At 37.4% G+C, this 13,384-nt stretch overlaps 1 protein-coding gene across 1 annotated transcript; it reads right to left on the reverse strand.

Annotated features, from left to right (window-relative positions):
- Positions 1-753: 753 nt before the first annotated feature.
- ANKRD40 (ankyrin repeat domain 40) lies at positions 754-13,339 on the reverse strand. The gene is made up of 5 exons (XM_065416133.1): positions 13,206-13,339; positions 7,428-7,576; positions 5,618-6,106; positions 3,989-4,170; positions 754-900 (listed from the first exon to the last, which is right to left on the reverse strand). Exons 1-5 carry the CDS (start codon positions 13,337-13,339, stop codon positions 754-756), a joined length of 1,101 nt encoding a protein of 366 aa, XP_065272205.1.
- Positions 13,340-13,384: the final 45 nt, after the last annotated feature.

Below are 13,384 nucleotides of genomic sequence, written 5' to 3' on the forward strand. Positions count from 1 at the left end.
GCAACAAAAGAGAGAGGGAGAGGACCTTTTGTTATCAAACATTTCAATACCCTGTGTTGAGAAGCAGCCATGAGATTTAAAAAACCCTAGCTATTTTGGTCAATGGTATATTTACAATTTGGGTAACAACTGTAATTTTTTATCTTCAACCTGAGAAATATTTATAAATGAGGTTTAAGAAACCACATCTAATTAGTAACTTAATACTTAAATGAGACAAATGGAGTTTTGTGCTTCTTCCACAGACTTAATTCCTTCCATTTTCCTCCTAAACAAGGGGTATGTTTGCTTGTCACATCACGCATGTATCTCCTATTAATGACAGTGGGATGTCTGTGCACATTAAGTAATTTGGTACAAACACTAAATGGGTTTCATGTTCTGTCCTTTAGCATAAGTGCTTCTGCTATTTTATAGCTAACAATTATTAGAACAATTTAAGCTTTTCCTTGAGAGCTTCTAACTCTACAGTGTTTGAAGTCAGGATTACTGTTGTGTAAGGAACAGAGTGCTACATGAATAGACTCAGAATTCTACCACTGCTTTCTTTTCATAAGCACAGTTTCATATCAGAGCAAGTTAGTCTGAGATGAGCTGTAGGTTGTACCTGTGCATGACATGTCAACTTTATCTCAAAAGTAATAAAATAGAATTTTTCAGGATATTAGCCCTTATAAGTTCAATGCTTAAACATTGAATCCATTGCTTAAAAGCACAAGATACAAATATTTTGTTTTATGCTGCTTTAAACAGTTAATAAGTCAGTTTTGATGCTTTCTTGTTGTAACAAGGCCTTTCAGTCAATGTAGATGCAGCATTTCTAAACAGAAAGTTATTGTCGTTGATTATTAGAACCAGCTCCAGTTCTTGGAAATCCTGAAGTCTTGCAACATCTTTGTCCTTAAATAAATAAATTAAAAATGCAGTACGTTAGTAGCATCCACAATAAATACTGCACAGGAGTTCAGTTTTGCAGATTTAAGGAGGAAAAAACACAGATGTACGCTAGCAGGGGGCAAGTATTCACCCAGCAGTTTGACTCCATTTTGCTTATCTAGCTATAAGGCAGACACTCCTATTGCATGTTGCATTACTTTAGCATTCTATTTACTTTAGATTTCATACTTTCTAAAAATGTAGTTATTTTAAGTGGTATGGTGTTTCCTAATTGGAGACTTCTGGCTCTTCTACTGTGTAACTCTGAGAAAATCATTTTACTGCTCTCTGCCTCTGTATTCTGATCTGTTAAATGGATGCAGAACTTGCCTCTCACTAGCCTCTGGCTAGTCTACACTGGCAAAGTTAAAGCACTGCCGCGTAGCTCCCAGCACTGGTGCACTGTCTACACTGGCGCTTTACCGCTCTGAAACTTGCTGCGCTCAGGGGGGTGTTTTTTCATACCCTTGAGTGAGAAAGTTGCAGCACTGTAAAATGCCAGTGTAGACAAGCCCTGAGTTAACTAAATGTATACAAATGGGCTGTGAGATCCTCAGACAAGTGCACAATATTAATAAGCTCAATTGACCACTTTGTGATCAGTCTGTTTGGCTTCATTGTTGTGTGATTTGGGTTTGGCCGAATCCTTCTTCAGGAAGTCTAATTCTTTTTGTTTCCAACGTGCAGTATCAACTGTAGACTAATGTGTCAAGCAAATGTACAACAAATTAAGGTTACCAATAGATGAAGGGAAGATTTATAGTTCAAGGGAGTTCTTCAATATTATTGACAGGCAATGAAAATGATTAGTGGAATTAAAGCTTGTATTATGTGCTTTAAAGATCTATTGCATACTATCTATAAACAGCTTGGAACAGGGTCCTCTGGGACCCCTCACCCCAATAATCTTTTTTCTTCCTCCCTGACCTATCAAAAACTCTCACATTGATCCATGCTTCCACTCCAAGAGGCACTGAAGCCAGCTTCTTCTGGAGCAAGCAGCACTCCAACCAACCCCATTCCTGACCTGGCTGACGCAAGTCAGAGTGAGTAAAAGAAGGCACTCGCAAACAGTAAGTAAGCAATCAGGCTCTGATCCCCTGAGTGGCCACACTTTGTCACTAGACAGCATTAAGACTTTATTTTTTTGTAATCTCAGAAAACAAGTGTCCTCTAGTTTTGCTGACAAAAATCTCTAAGAATTAGCGACACTCTTACAGAGGACATTTTGAACAATCAGACTTAGCTGGCATATTTTAGAACTACTTATTCCTTTGCAACCCAAGAAAATGAATCTTTCAAAGAGTCAGAATGTCGTCTTATACTGGGTGCAGGTATGGTCCACTGAAGTCTGTTAATCTAGCACTAATCAGATTAGCTCCACCATTTGACGCCAACAATGTCCTAAGGATTTGAGTGTGAAGGAAGGGTCACTAGTGAACTAGGAAAACAGATACAAAAAGTCCAAGTCTTCCATTTATTATGCAGGCAAGTCCCATTCCCTTCAATGGGACATTTGCCTGTGTAAGGACTGCACAAACTGTGCCTAACTCAAAACATTTCCCCTACAATTTAGTTGCTTTTTTAAAAAAAATGTTTAAAATTTAATTACATTAGTAAGGCTCACCTGAGTATCATAAACCTTTCAACCATTCATGACAGTACGTCATGGGGTATGTTATTACACTGAATTTCTGAACATAGTTAAAAGTGAAATATAAGGCACACAGTATAGAATACCAGTGCAGGAAAGCCATCAAGAAGTTAGGGGTTTAGAGCTTATTTTATTAAATAGGAAACACGATGGCAGCCCAAAGCACTCTCATTTAATAAGATGTTCCACTGTACAATTTACAGAGAGGAGCTTATTTCCAAAAAAAAAAAATTCCAGTATAAATAAAGGTTTAAAGAGTTACTTGAGGATTTATTTAGCCACACAGCTCTCAGTGCCTCACAAGCACTGTATAGCTAAAATCAGTGCAGGTCTTTCAAAGCGCAGAAGTAAGGTGATGTGAGTAAAACAAGGCAGTTCAGCTATAGCTGATGCTCTGACTTTAACCTCCCAATATGAAAGAATACTGTTCAACACAATATTTGCAATATAGTGTTATCAGTGAGTGCATGGGTTGATCATGGATCAATCCCAAACTGAGAAATATGCTGATGGGGACCATTAACTGTAGGACTCAGGATCTGTGAGATTTTGCAGTCAAAACAAACCTCTAGTTTAGGAAACATGAATTGAAGATTGGAAGACAAGAGGGAAAATTAGGTAATTCTGTAAAGTTGAATATCTTGCATTTAGGGTCTCATCTGAGGATCTCCAAGCGCTTTACAAACACCACACCCCTCTGAATTACCTAACTACTACAATCCCCCTCTTATCTTGATGCACATAAAAGTTCATTGACTTGCTCAAGGAGTCAGAGTGGGAACTAGAATGCAGATATGATTTCCACTCTTCTGCTCTGTCCCCTAGACCTAACTTGTGGATGGAGGGAAAGGAGGAAGAAAGGTGTATAAAATACAAAGACTGCTCCTTAATGACTTTTTACATGATGTTAAACAGTAGAGTAACTGACAGTACAGTTATAGCCAAGTGCCTCCCTTGTCCCAGCCCCTTGGATAGTCTCTTATCCTCCATCCAACCTCTGCATCTTTCTTCAGTGCTGCAGGCCCAAACTATGCCATAGCTATGCATGATTGGCTGATGTGACCATCACATGCCCTCCTACCAGTCTTGTATGCATCTGACTGAGAAGTTTTATCCCTTTTCTATGGATCCTGAAACATTCAATAACAGCCCACTTATTCCATGATCGGGGATTATAAGAAAGCTCATTACTGGTTATGGATCTACTATATTTCTCTAAGACAACAAACATCATTAAAAACACGACGTTTGCCACTTTGCAATGATAGCAGTACGCCAAATCTCATATTCAAAGACGTAAGGAATATTGCAGGTTGCTTGAGGGATGAATGATGCATTTTTAATGATGCCCACAACAGCAATAAAAATAACTTTTTGCTTAAAGCTGAAGGTTCTTACCTTTCTTAATACCGTATTTGGTAATTTTCTAATCTTCTCTACATGTTCTGGATTAACACCCAGTTCACTGCAACTCACTCTGAGCAGTTCCTTATAGGTTAGTTCTTGTCTGTCCAGTTCAATTTCAATGAAGTCATTCTCTCTAAGAGAAAGGTTCTGAATTCTCACCTTAAGCACCAGTTCTAGTAAAATATATACATACAGATATTAATACCTATTACATATAAGTATGCATGATCATCCAAATAAAAACTGGAAAAAAATAAATGTGACTTCATTACATCAGTAATACTAATAAATCTCAAAATGTTATCCTAAAATCATTTCATTCATTATTTTTTTTTTATTTTTATTTAATGTGAATGTAGGTGAAAAGAGCTGGATTCTGAGCTCAGGAGACTGAAATCCTATTCAGGACAAGAACAGCACAGGCAGTGGCCATGTAAGCTTCCACATAACCCATCAACTTCCCACAACCTTAGCCTGAAAGGACAACTGCTAGAGGTGAGGATGTAGCTCAGTCTCTAGGTTTCTCATTCCTTCACAGAGAAGCTACTGCAAAGGTGCCACTTGTAGCTGTTTCTGTGGAGTCCCATCAGGAACTTATCTGCGATAGTCACATTTATTTTATATAGGCCAATATACACCCATAGTAATAATCAAATACGGACAATATTACTTATAATCTAATTGAGTTACTACTGCTCTGAACAATGAGGAGTCCGGTGTCACCTTAAAAACTAACAAAATTTATTTGGGCATAAGCTTTTGTGGGTAAAAAACCCACTTCCTACTGCTCTGAACTGGATTTCAGCTGGCAACATTTTTATCTTCTATTACCAATTTTCTGAGCAATCCAATACTGCATAACTCAGTGCTCTGTTATTGGTGATCGCACATTAAAATTCATATGGATCTTCTCACAGCTCCCATTCAAAGAGAAGTCTGGACCTTTTAACTGCAATTCCAGAACTGGCTACACTGAACTGATGGGGTGGTTTTACTAAATATATATAATATTTACCCCAAGGAATGATAAATAATACTTCCTCTCTGTACATTAAGTGGTCAGCTCCCCGTACAGGTTGAGCTACCAAAGCTTCTCCCTCAAATTAATTGGACATAGGCCTGTGTTTTGTATTTGAGTCTAGAGTTCTGTACCACAGTTATGGTGTTAGACTACCCTCGCATCTGTATGTTTTTACAAAACCTTAGATGAGTAAGAAATGTTTTCATTGATATTTGTATTAAAAATTCCAGTGGATACAATTTTTTTAAACATGCCCTGAAATGTCTGTGACACACACAAACAAGGAATCATGCCTCATGCATAAGAACATGAAAGTGAAAGACTAGAGAAGCACTATAGACATGAATAACATTGACTAGCATGCATCCGATGAAGTGGGTTTTAGCCCACAAAAGCTTATGCTCAAATAAATTTGTTAGTCTCTAAGGTGCCACAAGTACTCCTCGTTCTTTTTGCTGATACAGACTAACACGGCTACCACTCTGAAACCACTGACTAGTCTATTTTCATTCTCCAACACGACAGCATCCAGGAAGAACAGAGCACAAAAATAATAGTAGCATTAATTTTTAAAATTTGTAATCATAATTTAATGTTACCTTGCATATTAAATGGGAAAGCTCCAGGGAAGAAAAATGGCTGAAATGTTGGCATAGGCCCCAGACATGAGCCATTCTGTTGCTGAGACACAGGCTGTTTTGATGCAGCTGGAGAAGGGAAACTTCTGCTCTGAGGCACAGATGCCTGGTGAATGGGACCATTCTGGACTACAGGCTTTGGGCATTCTGGCATGGTACAGGCTCCAGGTGATGTCGACTTATCTTCATTATCAGCCACTGCAGAAGCAACATTTTCATGTTGTGATGTTGCAGAAGTGCATGCTTTGACTCGAGGTAATGAAATGGGATAATCTACAGCTTGCAATTCTAAGGATATGGGGAAGCTTCCATTCAGCGAGCCAGTGGAAGGGTCTGGAATGCTGTTACTCATTGTGTTATAAACATAAGGGAAAGGTGGATTAGCCAAATAATTCGGGACAATTGGCAAGTCTGAGTCTTGCTTCAAATCTGCAAGTTCATCCTCTTCCACTATAGAGGAAAGAAAAAAAAGTCCAGTGAATAAAGTTAGTTATGACTAGTTAAGGAGAACTAAAAATGTCCTAGTACATTGTGGTTTTTAGACTCAGACTATTTACACACACCCACACAGAGGATACAAGACCAAACAAAGAGCTCTAAAGCTCTATGTATAGTTCACATAACTGTGCTAAGGGGTTCCATAAAAACAAAGCTTGTGTGACTAGGATACTCCACAAACACCTCTACTTTCCCCCTAAACACTTGGACTGATATAGAATCTGCCATCTTTTAAGAAAAATGTCCTGTGGCCAATATTTTGTGCCATATTATAATAATATAATATATTGAGATATACCTATTTCATAGAACTGGAAGGGACCTCGAAAGGTCATCGAGTCCAGCCCCCTGCCTTCACTAGCAGGACCAAGTACTGATTTTTGCCCCAGATTCCCTACGTGGCCCCCTGAAGGATTGAACTCACAGCCCTGGGTTTAGCAGGCCAATGCTCAAACCACTGAGCTATCCCTCCCCCTATCAACTGGCATAACTTCATTGTCTTCATAATGGGCATAAACCAGAGGAATAAATGGAGGGCAGTAGATTTTCAGGTTTGCTGTGAATACCAAGAGAGTGGGGGAGGGGGGAAGTATACAGTATCTTTAGAACTGAAAGAACTACTGGCTCAACTGTAGATAGATATTAACAAAGGCAGAAATCAGAAAGAAAGGAGTGCAAAAGGTAGGAGAAACTCAAAGATTCTGAACAGGCTTCAAACTAATTCTCATCTTTAGTAGCAACATTGCTACTTTGATAGTTACAAGCACAATATACTAATGGATCCCTTGGGGTTGCTACTCTATCACTATACTTTTATGGAATAAGATACAATCTTCAATTGAGATCAATGCAGTTAACCCCTTAAATAAGTTTCCTGATATTTTATGGAATTATCAGTCATATACGCTAAAGGCTTTATATATATTAGTAAGATTTCCCTCTCCTTATTTCCATTTGAAAATATGTATCAAGCCGCAAATGTTTGTAGTAAACAAATTCTGTGACATTTTCATTTGTCAAAATTAAGCTTTTTTCCCTTCCACATACAGAAAAAAATGTCACCATAAAAGCCCCGCTGAACCAATATTCCTGAAGTTGTGGTTTCTTTCTCAGTAAAGACTCTGAAGGCCAAATGGGAATTACTGCCACAGAATTGTAAGCTTTTAAATACAGATTCAGCACCCACGCAAAAGCACAACAGAGCAGGACCATAATTATTAAAATAGATCGTAACTGGAGTCTTCAAAGTTTTTATATTAACTAATCAACTTACCTCCCAATGTTTTCCTAATCTCTTTCTTTGAGGTTAACTGGGCTGGCGTTTCTCCTTTACTTGTGAGAATCTCCTTATCAGCACCAGACTCTATCAGATAAGACACCACTTGAGCATGGTTCCGTTTGCATGCCCAGTGCAAACAAGTCCTGCACAAGGAAAATGTTGGTGCTATATGAAATAACCATGCTACAGGAGATTAATTTTATTCCTACCCGCTGTGTATAAAAAAGCCAGGGCCTAGCTTTCCCAAAAAAGAACAACATTCATTTAGCACATATACTAAAATTGGAACGATACAGAGAAGATTAGCATTACCAAGCTGAGATATATTCCTTGAAAATTTCTTGTAGTCTGCAGTGACACCTGCTGTTAGTCTTTCCCTGCAGTAATGCTTTTACCACCACCGTTACTATTTTTGACAACAGCAGATGGTTTCTGCTTTAAAGTTTAACTAAATCTCTGACCTTTTAGCTTTTAAAAGCTAAAAAACTAATTTCAAGAATATAAATCGCTGTCACCTTCTGCATCTTTTTACATTTGTTTTTCAAAAGAAGATGACCGAATACATTATAAGCTTAACAGTAGAATCATATTTCAAGTGATAATTTAAATTAATAGAAATGTTTAATTTTGTTAATCAAAATAAACAAGAATTTTTTTTCTCTTCACCACACCAACCAAAATGAAACAGACTAGTTCCTGAGCAAAGATCTTCAGAGAACCAAACTAATTTCAATTTGATTAAATCTCAAAACAGAGTTGACGAGAATAATTTTTATTTTCTGAAATAACTCCTCACCAGGACATTTTGAGGTACCTTACAACCAAAAGAGAATTGAGCTTTCGTATTACACTGGTTTTCACCAAATTATCACACTGACATAAACACTCGTAAATTCCCAATAAATAACTTTGCAGAACCCTAACTTTTTTAGTGGATCAATTTCAACACTTTTCCCTATCACAACTTTCATATAAACTGTAGTCCTAGTGGCTTTACAAAGATAGTGAATACGACAATTGGAGTCAGATCCTGACCCTGCAGTCCTTACTCAGGCAAAACCCCTAGTAAGGAATATAGGATGTGTCAGGATAACAACCGCAAGAAAGAAATTCTCAGATACTGGCAAGGGAGAAAAAATATATTCCAAAAAAAACGTACCCCTACTTCATACAGACAGAGATTTTGGTGAAGGAAAGAATTCACTCACAAAGAAGGTCTGTGGTTTTGGTTTAGGCAAAAGGCACATTTCCCCAGATGGTGGTGGTTCTTTAGAGGAATCCCCAGAGTTGATCCCCTGAAGAAATGTAGGGGCGGGTCAGTCTCCCTGGTGTTTATAAGAGTTTACAATGTGTCTGCATGTTATAATATGGAAAAACTGTATGGCCATCCCATTTTCCCCACAAAGCACTACCTCGCAGTTTAAGAGCAGTACCCTAGTTTCAATGATTTTCTAGTGCTGTTTCTCCACCACCTTTCCCAATGCTGTTCTTTAAACTGCATGAAAACCCTTAATCCTTCTCCAGACTTAGACTAATAGAAAGGAGAGGAAAGGATGTTTAGAGTTACATACAAGCAGAGTGAGAAAGAAGTGGTGTAAAATCTCTTAGAAAACTTATGTGGTTAAAAAGATTCACTTCAGTCCAAAGTCCTGCTCCAGGAAGCATTTGTTTGTTAAGGAAAAGGTGTGGTCACACCTGTCTAACTTTAAACTTTAGAATACGTTGTGTTCTGCCCAACAGTACCACCTATGACACATCAAGAGTTTTTGCAGTTGTTGATTTTTTTGTTTGGTTGGTTGGTTTTGTTTACTCCCGAAGAAGGGGCTGATGGGAGGAAATAGTATGGTAGTTATAAAACCCCATGCATGCATGTGAGACTCAGACTAATTAAAGCAAGAGAAAGCAAAGTACACACAGAATCTTGCTTGTTTTATATGCCAGTATGATTAAGACTGTCCTGCAAGAAACAAAGGGCCTAATTATGCAAATTCTTATCACTGGGTTTAGTATTTCTTTGTGGAAGAAGCCCCACAAAATACAAAGCAGTAAGATTACTAACTGTAGTAAGTGATGTTGTGTAGAATTGGGGCCCGGATTCAAAAACCCACCACTGTAATAATAAAGTAAGTGTGTGTGTGTGTGTGTGTGTGTGTGTGTGTGTGTGTGTGTGTGTGTGTGTGTGTGTGTGTGTGTGTGTGTGTGTGTGTGTGTGTGTGTGTGTGTGTGTGTGTGTGTGTGTGTCACAGTAGTGCCTAGCATCCCCAGATGAGACTGGGGCCCGACTGTGCTAGACAATATACATACACATAATAAGAGACAAAAGGTCTCTCCCTCAAAAGGTTTACAATCTAAACAGAAAAGACAGACAAAGGATGGAAGAGAAATGGAAACCCAGAGGGGTGAAATGAGTTGCGCAAGGACACAAGCAGTCGTAGTGCCAGGAACAAAACCTTGATTTCTTGTCTCCCAGCCCATTGCCTATCCATTAGCCCACACTACCTCTCTTGATGAGTGTTTATCAATTATCATTTGTCATTCAGATGTGCTTTCTTTTTAGGAGAAATAACAGCTGTTAAAACAAACGTGGGTTTTTTTTTAATTATATCAAAAATTAGTCCCTATCAAAGGTTATATAGAAGCAAGTTACGGCCTGTCTTAATTATCATTTGGTTATCTTTGGTGTATATTTTATAAAACCACACAATATTCTCAAGTTTTTGTTCCTGAGGTGGTTCACCTATTTTAAATATTTTTTTAATTCAAAATTGTGTTAAAGACAGTTGCTAGTACTATACTTATCACTTGCCAATTCTAGTAATTTTAAACTAGTTTCCCATTTTTCAAACATTTTCTATCCTATTGCTGTTTCAAAGTCCCAGAAAAACAACAGTCAAAGATGACTAAACATAAAGTGATGTCAAATGCACAATGTAAACTGAAAATGAAATAGAGAATTTCCCCCCTTTAATCTCTTTTATTTGTAGTAATTTTAGGAGCTACTTGTAACAACAGTAGATAAATGAACAAATTTCAGAAAGAAATGTGATTAAATTGATGGGTAACTCACTTAGAAATGGAACTCCTGTACAGAAATTAGTTCCTGTACAAAAATTCCAAGAGTGAAAATCAAAATGTTACAGTGTTGTTTGCAATAGGAATACATCTGCATCTGAAATGTTAAGAGCCAGATATTCAAAAATGCTCACCATCCACAATTGGGACAAGATTTTCAAAAGAGCTCAGCTCCCTTTTAGAGATCTAGAAAGAAGCAGTCATGTTTTCAAAGGCAGAGTTTTGGGGATCTGGACCTTTAATTTTAATCACTCCATCCCTGCTGCATTGAACAGCTGCTGCTTTCCTATAAAGGTGTCTGAGTTAGGGTTGTGAAATACCTGGCATTTTTAAAAAAACAAACAATCAAAAAGCCCAATGGATAAGCTAGAAAGAGGAGGTTTCACAACAAGTGTCTGTGAATCAGCTCCCTTGTATCTACATTATTAATTATATTATTATTATTATTATTTGTATTACCATAGCACCAATGTTAAGCATATGTTGTTAGATGTATGCCTCAATATATATATTTAATGTAAAGAATCATAGAAGTTACATAGATATGTATATTACGATGCAAGGACCATCATTTTAAAATTTCCTGATTTTGTGTGCTTAACTTCATATCCATAATGTGTTAATATACTATTGTTTGGGGGGTTGCACTAAATGGGTACAAGATGGAAAAACATAAGAGCAGCACAGACAGGAGTTTTCAAGATAGTTAGATAAGACTAAGATATGTCCCCCACCATAACTTCCTTCTTTTCATAAGAATTTAACTGCAAATCATCTACTTTCAGCTGGAGACAATGCCATAAGATATGATAGTTATTGTAAAGTACTGTGTAGTCCACGACTGGACTATGCATTTGAGGTAAAAGCCACTATTTTTAAGTGTGCTGAAATAATTGTTATAACTCAACAGAAAGAACTCCTATATTATTTACAACAAAAATCCCATGGCATCTGAGAAGAGGTCTGTGAAGCTCTGGCTGTTTTGTTTCTTTGGACTTGGTGCAAAATCTTTGAATTCAATCCCCCTGCATGTCACTTTGAGTTCAGAAGTAAAATTCTGCCAAGTCACCAGGCCTTGTGGGTTTGGGCCAAAAAATAGGTACAATCTAAAAGCTTCAGGTACTAAGGAGATGTTTGATATAAATGCTTAGATTCACACAGCTTCCACTTTAAATCATGAGCCTGTATTGAGAACTGCACAGATACACTCTAGTGCCATGTTGAGCCCCAATGACAAGATCAGAACTCTGCACGAGTGCACGGATACAGCCACATGGTTCTCAGTGCACAATTGCAACCACTATTTGCTCCAATTGTATGTAAACCTCAGCAACTCTGGCCTAATTTAGGGTTTCATTCTGACCATTTCACGAGGATTTAATGTAGTCTAATACAGAGAGGTACTGCACACCCACAAATCCCATTTATGTCAATAGCAGCTGCAAGTATTCAGCACTTCTCAGGATCAGACCTATACACAAGACCCATTCCAGAGATGCAGCTTCTGCACACAGACTCAAAGAATATGGAAGACACAAGTATAGCCAAAGTACAGAACAAGAAGCAATTTTTTAAAAATATATTTTATGCCAGGTTTTGGTTTGTTGTCTTAATGCCAGTTTTTTGAACAAACTGATTTGATAATGAGCAGCAGTTTATTATGCATATGGAAATAATGAGAAAGTGAAATGGGAGAAAAATCACTACCTAATTCTACTCTTTAAGAAAAAAGGAAAGCAAATCATATAAGGCCTGATTTTCACAAGTGCTGAACTGCCACAGCTCCCATTGACTGTAACAGCTGTCGTGGGAACTTGGCACTTCTGAAAATCAGGCCCTTAGTTTTTAAAATTCTAGTTTAGTGTCCTTTCTATTTCATACTTTCTATTTTCACTTATGTAAGCATAGCACAGTAATTCACATAAAGATATAAACCGAATCTAATCCAGGTAAAACAATCTTCAAGAATGCCAGAATTGTTAAAATCATGTTTAAAAGAGTTTAAAAAAACAACATTTTTTATGACTGGTGTGGGTATGGTTCATTACAGAAGAGTTTCAGGATTTAGGGTTGTCAAGTGGTGTTTGAATGAGATGTCAAAACAAAAAAAATCTGTGAGATTTTACGTATCTCACTGAAACACATTGCAAGATCTTTTCTCATAACAGGAAGTTATTTTAAAAGCTGCCTTAAAAGTAACTCAAAATAAGCCTCTTTAAAAATGAGCGAGCTTGGCAGGTCTGAGGTTTACCTTCCGAATGTTATTTTACTGTGCTGTGTTTGTGCAGCCAGCTTTCCTAATCCCATGAGTATAAGTAATAGAATAGAAGGTGGCAACACCTTGAATAGAAAATCAGAGACCAAGGATCAAAACTTTTGAAACAAAATAATGTAAGCCCAGAACAGCAATTATCAACAATACCATTACTTCCTCCTTTTAGAATAATTTTAAAGCATCTCTAGTGAGGGAGGATTAGGCAATGGGTTTAGATAGGACATTTAAATTACACTCAGAATTCAAACTGTCAACACTGGATAGCCTTGCATTAATATATTTCATATGAAAGACATATATAACGTCCACTATACCATTAGCAGACTAAGAATAAAAGGCTCTTAAAATGTTCTTTACAGTATCTGAAATTGTCAGTTTTATTAACCTTTAAAAATACACTTCATTCATTCCGGTTAAAGGCTTACCAGCCGTTGATTTCATTTTGAGAGTTGACATTCACTCCGAATTCCACCAGTCTTTGGACCTCCCCAATATCTCCCAAAGCAGCTGCTTCTCTCAGTCTCTCCTGGAGTTCTTTCTCCTCTATAAAAGTTGTCATCTTTCTAAGGTCACTTTATTGTTAAGTAGCTGCCAAATGAATGTG

Source organism: Emys orbicularis, chromosome 13 (genome assembly GCF_028017835.1).
Source record: "Emys orbicularis isolate rEmyOrb1 chromosome 13, rEmyOrb1.hap1, whole genome shotgun sequence".
In the NCBI taxonomy this organism is placed as follows: domain Eukaryota; kingdom Metazoa; phylum Chordata; order Testudines; family Emydidae; genus Emys; species Emys orbicularis.